Source organism: Diceros bicornis, chromosome 20 (genome assembly GCF_020826845.1).
Source record: "Diceros bicornis minor isolate mBicDic1 chromosome 20, mDicBic1.mat.cur, whole genome shotgun sequence".
NCBI classification, from domain to species: Eukaryota; Metazoa; Chordata; class Mammalia; order Perissodactyla; family Rhinocerotidae; genus Diceros; species Diceros bicornis.
In genome coordinates this window covers 15,542,324-15,559,265 of record NC_080759.1, presented here as the reverse complement: position 1 = coordinate 15,559,265, position 16,942 = coordinate 15,542,324, and the positions used below count along the sequence as shown (strand labels likewise).

General features: G+C 36.9%; 1 protein-coding gene across 4 annotated transcripts in view; it reads right to left on the bottom strand.

Moving 5' to 3' along the window:
* ERCC8 (ERCC excision repair 8, CSA ubiquitin ligase complex subunit) overlaps positions 1–16,942 on the bottom strand; it is a 67,622-nt gene that overhangs the window by 5,855 nt on the left and 44,825 nt on the right. For 3 of the 4 annotated variants that reach the window (XM_058564023.1, XM_058564025.1, XM_058564026.1), the window contains 2 exons: positions 6,763–6,960; positions 1,671–1,751 (listed from right to left, as the gene is read on the bottom strand). In XM_058564023.1, coding sequence (XP_058420006.1) covers positions 1,671–1,751; positions 6,763–6,960 — 279 coding nt within the window. Of the gene's footprint in view, positions 1–1,258; positions 1,410–1,670; positions 1,752–6,762; positions 6,961–16,942 lie in introns of those variants that run through there. The other variant, XM_058564024.1, reaches the window with a different exon arrangement.

Sequence of the window (16,942 nt, the reverse complement as noted above, 5' to 3'; positions counted from 1 at the left end):
TTGCAAATGTAGGTCTGAAACATATTTTGTCAATAGCTGCTAAACACTATCAACTACCCCAACAAAAATCATTTCTATGTGATTTTGGTCAAAGCTCTGTTTTCATAAAGGAACTAAATATATGAAAAATGTTTTTAGAATTTCAAACTTTCTCTAGCACTAACTTTCTTCCATCTCCATTTAAGATGCTTTGTTTTTATTATGACTTGGGTAAGATTAATTTAAGGTGTTTCTAACTACATTATCTATATTTTCAACCTAAAAAAATAACATATATAAATATTGGTTTTTAGACATTAAACCTTTTATATCCTAGCAATTAAGATAAATGGAGATGATTAACAGTGCTTCGTAAAATAATCTTTGGTGGGAAAGATATCATGTTTACACAGCTTGACATAAAACTAAAGAAATAGAGAGGCTACTACTTAAGACCAGGGATCATGTCTTACTAATCTTTGTTTACCCACCACATTCTTTTTTTTTATTGCGGTAACACTGGTTTATAACATTGTATAAATTTCAGGTGTACATCATTATACTTCTATTTCTGCATGGATTACATTATGTTTTCATGTTCACCACCCAAATACTAATTACAATCCATCACCACACACATGTGCCTAATTATCCCTTTTGCCCTCCTCCCCTCCTCCCCCTCTGGTAACCACCAATCCAATGTCTGTCTCTATATTTGTTTGTTGTTGTTATTATCTACTACTTAATGAGTGAGATCATATGGTATTTGACCTTCTCCCTCTGACTTATTTCACTTTGCATAATACTCTCAATGTCCATCCATTTTTGCCGAGGAAGATTGGCCCTGAGCTAACATCTGTGCCCATCTTCCTCTACTTTATATGGGACGCCGCCACAGCGCATTACAACCGGTGCGTCACTGTGCGCTCAGGATCCGAACCTGCGAACCCCAAGCGGCCTAAGCGGAGTGCACGCACTTAACTGCTTGCACCACTGGGCCAGCCCCTACCCACCACATTTTTAAGGTTCTTATTCACACTGTCCCATTTGTACCAATTTATGTTCTAAGATAGGCACTAACATACTGCTGGTAGGAGTATAAATTGGTCAAATCTGATAGTGTGAATAAAGAGCCTTAAAAATGTCATATATGATAATTCAAGAGATAAATCTACTTCTAGGAATCTTTCCAAATCTACCAGAAATATAAACAATTTATGAATAGCTATTTACCTTGATTTGTTTATAATGACCAAAAGAAATGTCTCCAAATAGGAAAATATTTAAGTAAATTGTGGTATATAAATGACAGAATGCTATATTATTAAAAACAATATTTAAAAATAGTTATTAATGACATAGAAAAAGGCTTATTGTACAATATTAAGTGAGAAAAGTAGGATGCCAAGTTGTATATCCAAGCATACTACCTATGTTAAAAAAAAACACATATGCATAGGAAAAAACAAGAATGAAGCAAATCAAAATGTTAAAAGTGATTAATTCAACTTATTTTACGTTCTTTTGATATTTTTCTGAATTTTCCAAATGTGTTATAACAGGCAAATTATTTTTACAATCAGAAAATAGCTAGAAATGCTTTAAAAGTGTCTCCCATATAAGGTAAATTAATAAAACTTTTATCTTTATGATTTAGAAGTCACTGTACAATTTGTACAAATAATATTTACCTCCTCCTCATCAGGAACTGGTTCACATAAGGACGGTACCCAGGCAAGAATATTGCAGTCTCTGCTACCACTATAAAGTTCCTATAACACAGAAAGCAAAGATGTGATTGTGGGTCAGTTTAAAGCTAGTACCAATCTGAAATCAACTACATCAATTTTTAAAATGATTAATTCTTAAGTTAGATCAATTGGATTAATTCTATTTCTACTCTCCAAAGAAACTGGGCTGATGCCCTTTTTTGTTTGCATGTTTGTTTATTTAAGATGTAGTAAAGCTTTGTTTATTTAAAAACAGTATTAGACTATGTCAGAGCTTGCTAACGCGTAAAAATTTTACAAAAACATTCAACCTAGTGGTTTTTATCAATCATAGCATCCATTTACGTCGCGTCAGAGTAGAGAAAGAAAAAAAATGAAACAAATGAAGTTTGTCTTTCTCTGTCAATAACTGAGCTTTAATAAAGACTTCAATGAAGAAACCATATGAGTTTCTAGCTAATATAGGCCAAAAATTCACAAAAAGTTTTACTTAGCTCACAGCTGCCTATGTGGCTGTTATTCAACAGAAGAACTTTTAAGTTCCATATGCCATGCTTGTCGAGAAGTTTATTTTATAACGGGAAGCTTGGGCTGATGCAGTCTATGTAATATCTTTATGGATATGCTTTTTGTACATGGCTGAACACGTTCATTTCCCTCCCAGACAAAACCTAAGGAATATGTTATACTGGCTAGTAATGAAAACATTCCTATGGGACAGTGAAATAGATACTCTCATATAGAGAGGATATAAATTGGTATAATCTTTTTGGAGAATAGAATCTCAATATATATCACAAGTTTTTGTATGTAGCGCTAAGAAGTCATGCCAAAGACACACATGAAATTCAAGGATATCATCAGTATTATATTTATAATAAAAAATAGAAATAACTATCCAAAAGTAAGGTAATGATTTATATATGGATTTATGTTGCATTCATATGATGGGATATTATACAACCACTAACTTTGCTTTTGAAGAATATTTAATGATATGGGAAAATACTCACATAGTGTCAAGAGAAAAGAGCAGGATATGAACCAAATAATCATAGTGTGAACGGAAAAAAACAATGATATAAAACACTCGGTCAATTAAAAAAAAAGCTACTATGCAAAGAAGAAAGGGGTAAATAGAAAAAAAGAACAAAATGTTAAGTGGCTGTAAAACTCTGAATGACTAAGTGGTTTTTTCCCTCACAAATATATTTTTATATTTCTGCACAATTTTTTTTCAAATATTTATTTATTTATTATTATTATTTTTTTTTGTGAGAAAGATCAGCCCTGAGCTAACATCCATGCTAATCCTCCTCTTTTTGCTGAGGAAGACCGGCTCTGAGCTAACATCTATTGCCAATCCTCCTCCTTTTTTTTCCCCAAAGCCCCAGTAGACAGTTGTATGTCATAGTTGCACATCCTTCTAGCTGCTGTATGTGGGATGCGGCCTCAGCACGGCAGGAGAAGCGGTGCCTCGGTGCGCGCCTGGGATCCGAACCCGGGCCGTCAGTAGCGGAGTGCGCGCACTTAACTGCTAAGCCACGGGGCTGGCCCCTCAAATATTTCTAACAATAAACTTTTTTTCCTGCTCTGGTATGCAATTACTTATTTTTTATTATTGTTCCTCTCAAAAACTATTTGAAGCATAGTACAATTAGTATTTTTCTAAGACAAAAGCAAGGGTTCTGGGTAAAGGGAAAATAAGATTATAAAGTAATTTACAGGAAATATAGATGTAAAAAAATTAAAGTAAATTAGATTTAGTCATACATTGTCAAATTTCCAAAACAGAACAAAATTCTATAGACTGTATGTTAAATCTAAAATATATGGTTACACTAACTGTGGATGATGCAAAGATATTTTCAGATGTTCAGTGCCCTTGAGCAATTTAGTTTCCTGAGAAAGCAAGATATATATCCAAGATAACCCGGTCAGATAAGCTTACAAGGAAATTTGAGATAAGTACTGCTACACTGATGGAGACATAAAGGAAATTCTGTAGATGTTCAAGAAAGAGGATTTGGAAGAGACAGCACTTAAATTAGAATGATTAATAAAGACTTCACTTAAATGGAGGGATTTGAATTTTTGAATTGAGTCTTAAAGTTTTTGGGATTAGTATAGGGGTTCATTGAGAAATTAGATTAAAAAAAAAACCCCCAACAATCTCAAAGCTTACAGAAAAGTTGCAAGTACAATACAAAGAATTTTCTTTTCCTGAAACATATGAGAGTTAAGTTGCCAACATGCGATTCTATCACCCTTGAATAGTTCAGTGTATATTTCCTGTGAACAAAGACATTCTCCTAGGCCAGCCCCGGTGGTTAAGTTTGGTGTGCTCTGCTTTGGCAGACTGGGTTTGGTTCCTGGGTGCGGACCTACACCACTCATCTATCAGTGGCCATGCTGTGGTGGCGGCCCACATACAAAATAGAGGAAGACTGGCAACAGATGTTAGCTCCGGGCAACTCTTCCTCAGCAAAAAGAGCAAGACTGGCAACAGATGTTAGCACAGCGGGACTCTTCCTCACCCAAAAAAAAAAAAAAAAAAAAAAAAAAGTAATAAAAAAGACATTCTCCTACATAATTACAATGCAACCAACAAAATCAGAAAATTCACATTGATATATTACTACCAGCTAATTCTTAGACCCCATTCGAGTTTCACCAATTGTCCCAATAATGTCCTTTTAGCAAAAGGGTCCAGTTCAAAACCACATGCTGCATTTAGTTATCATGTCTCTACTTTCCTTCAACCTGGAACAGTTCTTCAATCTCTCCTCAGCTTTCCCGACCTTGACAATTTTGAAGATACACACCACTTATCTTGTAGAATACCCCTCAAACTTTGTTTGTCTTATGTTTCCTCATGATTAAATTCAGCTAACGCATCTTTGCCAAGAATATCACACAAGTGATGTCCCCTACTGGGATAGTAACTTTGATCATTTGATTAAGGTGATATCTGCCAGGCTTCCTCAAAGTAAAATTACTCATTTTACCTTTGTAATTAATATTTTGTGGGGTGGTACTTTGAGACTACGTAAATATCCCATTCCTCATCAGACTTTCAATTTATTAGTTTACTTACTTATACCAGAATGGATTCATGGATCCCTATTTTAGTCAATGGGTTATAATCCATTATTATCATTGTTTATTTTGATATTGGGTATATCTTGTCAGATTTTTATATTTATGACAGAATTACTACAAATATCAATTTTATTTTCAGAGAGTTTTGTGTAATATTTAATTTGCAAAAGGCTTCTGCTGCTAAATGGATGCAAAAGCACTACTCTCTTTTACTTTTGAGATTTATAGTTATTTTCCTTTTCAGAAATCATAATAGATAGGATGGGATAAGAGTTGGAAGCTTTCTGATACAGCGCAGTGATTCAAAAATTTCTGAGTACACAGCACATATAGAAAAGGTATTTGTCAGGTGGGAAATGGCCCCAGGTTTCCAGCTGTCCCAGTCTTGTCCCAGCTACTCCATGGATTGAGGGGAATCAATATCTTGGCACACTTGTAATCCATTCTAGGCATACCTGTTAGGCAGCTCTGATTTGGTGGAAAGCAATAATTGTAGTCAGAATACCTGAGTTAAAATCTTGGCTGTCTCTAAGTGACTCTAGACAAGAAAAGAGTATTTTAAGAATTTCTTTGAATGGATAATCATGCTCTGTCAATAACTACTTGCAGGTTTGAGGCAAGTCATGTCACCTCTCTGGTGCTTTAGTTTTCTCCCAGAAGTAACACTAAAAATATTTAACAACTGGTACATCAGGACACTGACCAATCAGAAGAGATACTGGCCACAGGGTGGGAAGCAAGGTCCTGAAAGTCCCTCTTAGCTTCTGGGTTTGAGCTGACGTCTAGGAGGCCCCAGGGAAGGGGGCAAAGCTGGAGGTTATTTATGGGGCTTGGTACAATAGTTATTTAACAAACAGTAGGATATATACTTGAATATTTTAATAATGGATATTGCCACACTGATGTGTGCTGGCTGAAAAATCAGCCCTACATAGTGTCAGACAAAAATTAACTAATCAGTATTAATGAATGAATAAATAAGAGCTTCACCAAGTGATAAAGTCCCTCCTAGCTCTAATAATCCATAATTTTCATTCTATCAGTATTTAACTTTCATGAGCCTCATTTTCTTACCTACAAAACAGGGAAAATAAAAATACCAAGTCTTGCTATATTAGAGATTCATTTAAAGGAGCACATGAGGTAATTTGTGCAAATGTTCTCTGAAAAAAACAATCTGCTCCATTGGTGAGATGAAAGAGAAAGGTCAGAATGTTAAATAAACAAAAGCCATAGGTATTTAAGAAATTATGTAAGTTGCATCAACTCAAAAGCAAACTTATTAGCCACTGGCAGAAAATAAGGAAAAAATAAACAAAATTTTAGACAGACTCACACAAACATAAATCAAGATACACTAACTACATTTTGAGATTAGACCATATATTCCATTTTTTCCCAAAATATTGTTTGCAAGAAATTATTTTAATTTGCCAGAAATTTTCAACTGCTTAATAAATGGAGCCTATACACAAAAAAAGAATTTATCCCAGTCAAGTTGCCCAGTAGTATATTGATTCATATATACATCCTATACCATCTAAAAATCTATCCAGTATTCTCCTCTATTAAATAAACACTAGCTCAAATGTGGATTAAAAGTATAAGCCCTCAGGGGGCCGGCCCTGTGGCATAGTGGTTAAGTGTGCACGCTCCGCTGCTGGTGGCCCGGGTTTGGATCCCGGGTGCGCTCTGACGCGATGCTTGTTGGGCCATGCTGTGGCGGAGTCCCACATGAAGTGGAGGAAGATGGGCACGGATGTTAGCTCAGGGCCAGTCTTCCTCAGCAAAAAGAGGAAGATTGGCATGGATGTTAGCTCAGGCGTGATCTTCCTCAGAAAAAAAAAAGTATAAGTCCTCAGAACAAAATTGCGATTTACTCCTTTATATACGACTAGTCTGGCAAGCTAGCTAACTGAACATTTTAAATTCCCTTAAGTATCATTCTTACCTGGAAATTAGACTGAAATACACAGCAGTCAACACTTTTATAATGTCCCTTAAGCATAGTTAGCTGTTCTCCTGAGTGAATTGTATAAACAGCAATGGTGCTACCATATGGTACAAAAACAAATTCTGAACTGCAGCCACAGGAGACAGTGAATTTCAATCCTTTTCTACTGTCATTATAAACTTTTCCATAGTTCACCTGTAGGATGTAAAATCATCAAGTTACTCACTTCTTAAATCTGAATTAAAAAGACAATAAAGACTAGAAGAAATATTTACTTAAAATATTATACTATAGAAAGAGCTCTATTAAATCTAAAGAATATGATCAATGTCCTAATAGAAACAAGAGCCAACGACATAAATGTACATTTCACATAAGAGGGAAATACAAATAGGAAAAAAAAACCCCACAAAAGCAAATGTTTACATTTCAACCTGGATAGAAATAAAATGCAAATTAAGGCAATCTTAAAGAATCATTTTAGATCAGTTAGCAAAAATCTGACAAAACCATAAGACACTGAATATTGGTACAAATGATGTAAACATGTTGATGGCACTGAATCTGGTTATTCCTTATAAAAGGCCAAATGGCTTATTATGCAACAAAATACAAAGACATTCTTTTGGGGGGAGGTGACTTTCTTTTTATTTTAAAACATTTTTAATTGTGGTAAATACACATAAAATTTGCCATCTCAACCATATTCAGAGTGTACAGTTCAGTGACATTAAGTACATTCACACTGTTGTGCAACCATCACCACCGTCCATCTCCAGAACTCTTTGCATCTTGCAAAACTGAAACTCTGTACCCATCAAACAACAGAGATATTCTTACCCCTTGACCTAGTAACTATTTCTGGGAATTTATCTTAGGGAAATAATTAAAAAGCAAAAAGCCGTATGCCCAGAGGAATTCAATGCAGCATTATCTAGAATGGCAAAATAACTGAGAGCAGATGTAAATTTCTAATGATATTAACTCTCAGTTTATATAGCAATTAAAAATCATAATTATGAAAATTATGCAGAAAATAGAGATAAAAGCCAAGTACAAAAAAGCACAGAACACAAATACTGTGTATACTATAACTGCAGCTTTGTATAAATAATTACATATTGGGGACAAAAATAAAAATTCTGCCCATGTACACCAAGATGCAAACCCGACCACATCAGCATCATCCAAGCAGTTAGAAACGCAGAATTCCAGGCACTATCCCAATCCTAATGAACTAGAATCTTCATTTTCACAAGATCCCTAGGTGATCTGTAGGCTCATCAAAGTCTGAGAAGTTTTGGGCTAAAGAAACTGACAGTCAGGTTTACTTCCTGTTGATAATTTACATGAGCAGCCCAGGGTAGGTGTAAAACCAATAGCTAATCATTTGGGAATTATTAGCTTGCAGATCACCAAAATCTCCTTTGACTATGGCTAATACTGGAGTTTAAACAGACAATGATTTGCCTTTTTCTCTTTTTTCTAAAGGTTGAGTATGAGTGCATATGTACATGTGTGTGTGTGTGTGTGTGTGTGTGTGTGTGTGTATAAATAAACACTGAGGCACAAATGGATATATGCTGATAATCTGTGGACACTACACTCAGCTTACTCACCCTTCCTGTGACAGAACAGAGCACATGTATTCAGCTAGCCCACTGCAGCAGCAGTAGAGTGAAATATTAAAGCATTAAACTTACAGTCGGTAGACTTGGGTTTTTGAAACCCACTCCACCCCTTCCCCTTTGTCTTGCCTCTTACGAGTAATGAATGATTTAACCTCTGAGTTTCATTATTCTAATCTGCTAAATAGAAATAACATCATTTACCAGAGTTATTGTGAAAAATCAAATGAAATAATGCATATGAGAGCACCTAGGACATAAAGGTATTGAGTTAAGTCCCTAGATTTGTTAATTCCTATATATATTTAAAAGTATAATGAGAATGACATCAGCATCATGGCAGAGTGAGTTGTTTCCTTTGTCTCTCCCCTCTAAGTTACAATTAAATGGACATTCATTAATCAACAGAGGATTCCCTACACAGCACAACAGGATGCCTGAGAGATCCATGCAGCCACACATCTGAAGGTGGGGGGACTTGATCCCTGGGAAGCAGTGGAAATAAGTGAGCAGACCTCTCCCCCTCCCTGGCAGCAGTGATCCAGGTCCTAGATCCTCACACAGCAGCCTGTGACTGTAAGTGGAGGCAGGGGCAGCCCAGTCCGCACGCAAACAATTTCATAGTAGTAGGCTGGCCCGTGGTAGTGCCCACTGTGCCGTGGAGGCCCCACCCGTGGGACTGCTCCCCACTGAGTGGCAGCACTTCAGCCCCCACTAAAGCACCCTGCCCACCAAGCGCAGCAGCTCAGCCAAACCACCTGCAAGTGCAGCACTGGACTGCGCAAGAGCGACCCACCAAGCAGAGGCCCCGTCTGCAGTGAGTGACCCGCCTGCTGAGCGCAGAGGCCCCACCCTGGTGAGCACAACCTGCTGAGCTGCTGTGGCCAGCCCACACAAACACAGAGGGGCCCTATGGGCACAACTACCAGCAGACAGGGCAGGATCAGAAAACATATCTCCTGCCCTCCCACCCCCAGTGGTGGCAGGTGGAATCTGCGACCTGATACTATCAGAAATGCACCAGCAAACGATCAATTCATCAAACACCATGAAGAAATACAGTAACACTTCAGAGCAGAAGGAAAATGACAAGTCTCCAGGAACCAATCCTGAAATAACAGAAGTTTACAATCTAAATGACGGAGAATTCAAAATAGCTGTCATAAAGAAACTCAACAAGTTACAAGAAAACTCAGAAAGACAGTTCAATGAGCTCAGGAATAAAATTAATGAGCAGAAGGAATACTTCACCAAAGAGATTAAAACCCTTAAAAAAAAACTATACAGAAATTCTAGCTACAAAGAACACGATTAATGAGATAAAAAATAATCTAGAAACCATAAAAAGTAGAGCTGACATTACAGAGGACAGAATTAGTTAATAAGAGGATAGAAATATAGAAATGCTTCAGGTGGAGGAGGAGAGAGAACTAAGATTTAAAAAAAATGAGGAAATTCTTGGAGAAATATCTGACTCAACTAGGAAAAGCAACATAAGGATTATAGGTTTTCCAGAGGGAGAAGGGAGGGAGGAAGGAGCAGAGAGCTTAGAACTAATAGCTGAGAGCTTAGAAATAATAGCTGAGAACTTCCTAAACCTGGGGAAGGAATGGACTTAGAAGTACATGAAGCCAACAGGACTCCTAATTACATCAATGCAAAAAGAACTTCTCCAAGGCATATAATAGCAAACCTGGTGAAAGTCAATGACAAAGAAAAAATATTAAGGGCAGCAAGGCAGAAGGAAATAAACTACAAAGGAACCCCCATCAGGCTTTCAGTGTATTTCTCAGCAGAAACCTTACAGGCTAGGAGAGAATGGAATTATACATTCAAAATACCAAAAAACAAAAACTTTCAGCCAAGAATACTCTATCCAGCGAAACTATCCTTCACATATGATGGAGAAATAAAAGCTTTCCCAGATAAACAAAAGCTGAGGGAGTTCATCGCCACTAGACGTGCCTTAGAAGACATGAGGAAGGAAGCCCTCCTACCAGAAACAAAAAGGCAAAGGTTTACAAAGCTTTGAGCAAGGAGATAAAGAGACAGAGAAAAATCAGAAAATTGCAGCTCTCTATCAGAACAGGTTAGCAAACAATTCTAACATAAAAGATAAAAGGAAGGAAAGCATCAAAAATAACTCTAAACACTTCAATTTAGTCACAAACTCACAACACAAAAAAGAATTGTGACAACAGTAACTCAGAAGGGGAAGAGAAAAGGAATGGAACCTGCTTAGGCTAATGGAGACAAGAGGCTATCAGAAAAGGAATTATCTTATATATGAGATATTTTATACAAACCTCATGGTACCACTAAACAAAAAAACCAGAGCACAGCCACAAATCATAAATAAAGAGAAAACTGAGAATCACAGAAAACCACCTAACTGAAATGGCAGTCAGAAAAAATACAAGGGAAAAGAAACAATGGAAATATAGAACACCAGCAAAACAAGAGATAAAATGGCAGTATTAAGCCATCATATATCAATAATCACTCTAAATATAAATGGATTGAATTCTCCAAACAAAAGACACAGAGTGGCTGGATGGATTAAAAAACAAGACCCAACGATATGCTGCCTCCCAGGAAACTCATCTCAGCTCTAAAGACAAACATAGGCTTAGACTGAAGGGATGGAAGATGATACCCCAAGAAAAGAGCGAGCAAAAGAAAGCAGGTGTTGCCATATTTATATCAGACAAAGAAGCCGTCGAGATAAAAAAAACAATGACAGACAAAGAGAAGCCGTATATAAGGCTAAAAGGGACATTCCACCAAGAGGACATAACACTTAGGAATATATATGCAAAGAAACACCAAAGTATATACAGCAACTATTAACAGAGACGTAGAGGGAGAAATTGACAGCAACACAATCATAGTAGGGGAACGCAACACCCCACTTACATCAATGGATGGCTCATCCAGACAGTCAACAAGGAAACAGTGGTCTTAAATGAAACACTAGACCAGAGGGACTTAATAGATATATATATAGAACATTCCATCCAAAACAGCAGAATACATAATCTTCTCAAGTGCACATGGAACATTCTCAAAGACAGATCATATGCTGGGAAACAAGACAAGCCTCAATAAATTTAAGAAGATCAAAATCACATTGGGCATCTTTTCGGACCACAATGCTATAAAACTAGAAAGCAACCACCAGAAAAAAGCTGAGAAAGGCAAAAATATGTGGAAACTAAACAACATGCTACTGAACAACCACTGGATCAATGAAGAAATCAAAGGAGAAATCAAAAAACAACTGGAGATAAATGAAAATGAAAACACAACATACCAACACTTACACAATGCAGCAAAAGCCATACTAAGAGGAAAATTTATAGCAATAGAGGTATACCTCAACAAACAAGAAAAATCTCAAATAAGTAATCTTAAACTACACCTAACAGGACTAGAAAAAGAAGAACAAACAAATCTCAGTCATCAGAAGGAGGAAAATAATAAAAATCAGAGCAGAAATAAATGAAATAGAGACTAAAAAAACAATAGAAAGGAGCAATGAAACTAAGAACTGGTTCTTTGAGAAGATGAACAAAATTGACAAACCTTTAGACAGATTCACTAAGAAAAAAAAAAGAGAAGGTGAAAATAAATAAAATTAAAAATGAAAGAGGAGAAATTACAATGGATACCACAGAAATACAAAAGATTATAAGAGAATACTAGGAAAAACTATATGCCAACAAATTGGATAACTAGAAGAAATGGATAAATTCTAAGACTCATACAACATCCCCAAACTGAATCAAGAAGAAATAGAGAATCTGAATAGACCAATCACAATTAAAGAGATTGAAACAGTAATCAAAAACCTCCCCAAAAATAAAAGTCCAGGACCAGATGGTTTCTCTGGGGTATTCCACCAAACATTCAAAGAAGAGTTAATACCTAGCCTTCTCAAACTATTCCAAAAAATTGAAGAAGATGGAGCACTTCCCAATTGATTCTCAGAGGCCAAACTTACCCTAATACTAAAACCAGACAAGGACAACATAAAGAAGGGAAACTACAGGCCAATATCACTGAAGAACCTAGATGCAAAAATCCTCGATAAAGTATTAGCAAATCGAATACAGTAATACATTAAAAGGATCATACACCATGACCAAGTGGGATTTATACCAGAGATGCAGGGATGGTTCAACATCCACAAATCAATCAATGCAATCAAAATGAGGAATAAAAACATGATCATCTCAATAGATGCAGAGAAAGCATTTTACAAGATCCAACATCCATTTATGATAAAAACTCTCAATAAAATGAGTATAGAAGAAAAGTACCTCAACATAATAAAGGCCATATATGACAAACCCACAGTCAACATCATAATCCACAATGAAAAACTGAAAGCCATCCCTTTGAAAACAGGAACAAGACAAGGGTGCCTACTCTTGCCACTCTTATCCAACATAGTACTGGAGGTTTTGGCCAGAGCAATTAGGCAAGAAAAAGAAATAAAAGGTATCCAAATTGGAAAGGAAGAAGTGAAACTCTGTTTGTGGAGGACATGATTCTCTATACAGAAAACGCTAAAGAATCCACCAGAAAACTATTAGAAATAACCAACAACTACAGCAAAGTTACAGGGTACAAAATCAACTTCCAAAAATCCGTTGCATTTCTATACTCTAATTCCAAACTAGCAGAAAGAGAACTAAAGAATACAATCCCAATTACAATTGCAATGAAAAGAATAAGATATCTAGGAATAAATTTAACCAACCATTTACAATTGCAACAAAAACAATAAAATATTAGGAGTAAATTTAACCAAGGAGGTGAAAGACCTATACAATGAAAGCTATAAGACATTATTGAAAGAAATCAATGATGACATAAAGAAATGGAAAGATATTCCATGCACATGGATTGGAAGAATAAATAAAGTTAAAATGTTCATATTACCTAAAGCAATCTACAGATTCAATGCAATCCATATCAGAATCCCAATGACATTTTTCACGGAAATAGAACAAAGAATCCTAAAATTTACATGGAACAACAAAAGAACCCTAACAGCCAAAGCAATCTTGAGAAAAAAGAACAAAGCTGGAGGCATCACAATCTCTGACTTCAAAATACACCACAGGGGAGTGATGTCAGCAGCATGGTGGAGTGCGCTTTCCCGTAAACTCTTCCCGATAAGATACAACAAAACGGTCAGGCACAGACCAAGAATGGACTCCTACACAGCAAAAAAGAAGATCGGAAAGATCCACGCTGCCGCACATCTGAGACTGGATGTGCTGGGGCCCCCGGAAGAAGTGGGGAGAGGTAAGGAGAAATCCTCTCCCTCTCCATCAGATCAGTGTTCTGGGGCCACGCAGCTCCCAGAGAGGGGGGAGGGGCAGCCCTCTGCGGGGAAACTGTAGCTCTTCGGGCTCTCTCAGCAAGTGGGAAACTCCCACACAAGAGGACTCAGAACTGCTGCAGGGGTGCCATCAACAACTGAGCAGCCCAGGAGAGTGGATAGCGAGGGGCAACCGAGAAGCCCCCCACTCCAGGGACCCAGCGGGCAAAAGAAAGAGTCCCCAACCCCCCGCATGCCTGACACTGCAGCTCAGCCGACCAGACCAGATAGAGAGGCCAGGCAGATCGCATGGAAGAGCCTGGGCAGAGCACAGGCGGCTCAGATTACACAGCCCTTAACCCCCACACGGTGGCGGCAGGTGGAAAGTGCAAACAGGTATTTCCAGGATGAGGAAAAACAAAGCGAATACAAGAACCACAATGCAAAGGTACATGAAATCACCAGACTAGAAGGAAAATGACAAGAACCTAGAAACCAACCCCGAAGGCAGAGAAATCCATAACCTAAACAACAGAGATTTCAAAATAGCTATCATAAAAAAACTCAACGAAATACAAGATAACACAAACAATTCAATGAGATAAGAAGTTTCTTCACAAAAGAGATTGAAATCATAAAAAAAACCCAATCAGTACTGATGGAGATGAAGAACACAATGGAGGAGATAAAGGAGAATCTGGAATCTTTAAAGAACAGAGCTGACAATATGGAGGAAAGAATTAGCATCATAGGGGATGGGAATACAGATATGTTCCAGATGGAGGAGACAGAACTAAGACTAAAAAGAAATGGAGAAAGTCTCCGAGAAATATTTGACTCTATTAGCAAATGTAACATAAGAATTATAGGTATTCCAGAGGGAGAAGAGAGGGAAAGAGGAACAGAGAGCCTATTCAAGGAAATAATAGCTGAGAACTTCCCAAATCTGGGGAAGGAGCAGGAAATACCAGTAAGTGAAGCCAACAGGTGGCCTAAACACATCAACAGGCAAATGCCCACTCCACGGCATATAGTGATAAGGCTGGCTAAAGTCAATGACAAGGAAACAATATTAAGGGCAGCTAGACAAAAACAAAAAATAACATACAAACGAACTCCCATCAGGCTCTCAGTGGATTTTTCAACAGAAACTTTACAGGCTACAAGAGACTGTAATGATATATTCAAAATACTGAAAGACAAAAACTTTCAGCCAAGAATACTCTATCCAGCAAAAATATCCTTCAAATATGATGGAGAAATAGTAACTTTCCCAGATAAACAAAAGCTAAGGGAGTTCATGGCCATGAGACCCCCACTACAAGAAATACTCAAGAAGGCCTCAGGCCTGAAAAAATGAAGAGAAAGGGAATACAAAGCTTGGAGCAAGGAGAAAAATAGGTAGACAAAATCAGAAAAATAGTAGATCTTTACTGTAATAGGTTAGCAACCACTTAAATACCAAAATCAAAGATCAAAGGAAGGAAATCACCAAAAATAAATATAACCTCATGACTGTAAACATACACCCACAACACAAGATAGAACAAGTTGTAAGAAGAATGACTTAGAAGGGGAAGAGGAAAGAGATTGAATTGTCTTAGTATAAGGAAACAAAAGGCCATCAGATAATGGACTATCTCATACACAAGATTTTTTATACAAACCTCAAGGTAACCACTAAACAAATAATCAAAACAAAATCACATATGATAAACAAAGAGAAAACTAGAAGAGTCATAAGACAGAACAACCAAACTGAATTGGCAGTCCAAAACACATGGGCCAAGAAACAGAGGGAATGCAACAGAACTGGAAAATAAGTGACAAAACAGCAACATTAAGCCCTCATATATCAATAATTACCCTAAATGTAAATGGACTGAACTCTCCAATCAAAAGATACAGAGTGGCAGGATGGGTTAAAAAGCAAGACCCAACAACATGTTGCCTTCAGGAAACACATCTCAGCTCTCAAGACAAGCACAGGCTCAGAGTGAAAGGATGGAAGACAATACTCCAAGCTAACGGCAAACAAAAGCAAGCAGGTGTTGCCATACTCATATCAGACAAAGTAGACTTCAAGATAAAACAGGTTAAGAGAGACAAAGAAAGGCAATATATAATGATAAAAGGGACACTCCACCAAGAAGACATATCAGTTATAAATATATATGCACCCAAGATAGGAGCACCAAAGCACATAAAGCAACTATTAACAAACCTAAAAGGAGATATTAACAATAACACAATAATAGCAGGGGATCTTAATACCCCACTTACATCAATGGATAGATCACCCAGACAAAAAGTCAATAAAGAAACAGCGGACTTAAATGAAAAACTGGATGACATGGACCTAGTGGATATATACAGAGCACTCCATCCAAAAACAGCTGACTACACATTCTTCTCAAGCACGCATGGAACATTCTCAAGGATAGACCACGTGTTAGGAAACAAAGCAAGCCTAAATAAATTTAAGAAGATTGAAATCAAAACAAGCATCTTTTCAGACCATAATGCTATGAAACTGGAAATCAACTACGAGAAAAAAACTGGGAAAGTGACAAAGATGTGGAGATTAAACAACATGCTACTGAACAACCAATGGATCACTGATGAAATTAAAGGAGAAATCAAACAATATATGGAAACAAATGAAAAGGAAAATATGCCATACCAAATCATATGGGATGCAGCAAAAGCCATCCTGAGGGGGAACTCATAGTGATACAAGCCCACCTTAACAAACAAGAAAAAGCCCAACTAAGCAACCTTAAATTACACCTAACAGAACTAGAAAAAGAAGAACAAACAAAGCCCAAAGTCAGCAGGAGAGAAATAATAAAAATCAGAGCAGAAATAAATGAAATTGAGACCAAAAAAACAGTAGAAAGGATTAATGAAACAGAGAGTTGGTTCTTTGAGAAGATAAACAAAATTGACAAACCCTTAGCCAGACTTACTAAGAAAAAAAAAGAAAAGGCTTAAATAAATAAAGTGAGAAATGAAAGAGGAGAAATCACAATGGATACCATGGAAATACAAAGGATTATAAGATAATACTATGAGGAAGTATATGCCAACAAATTGGACAATCTAGAAGAAATGGATAAATTCTTAGACTCATACAACCTCCCAAAACTGAACCAAGAAGAAATGGAGAATCTGAATAGACCAATCACAAGTAAAGAGATTGAAATAGTAATCAAAA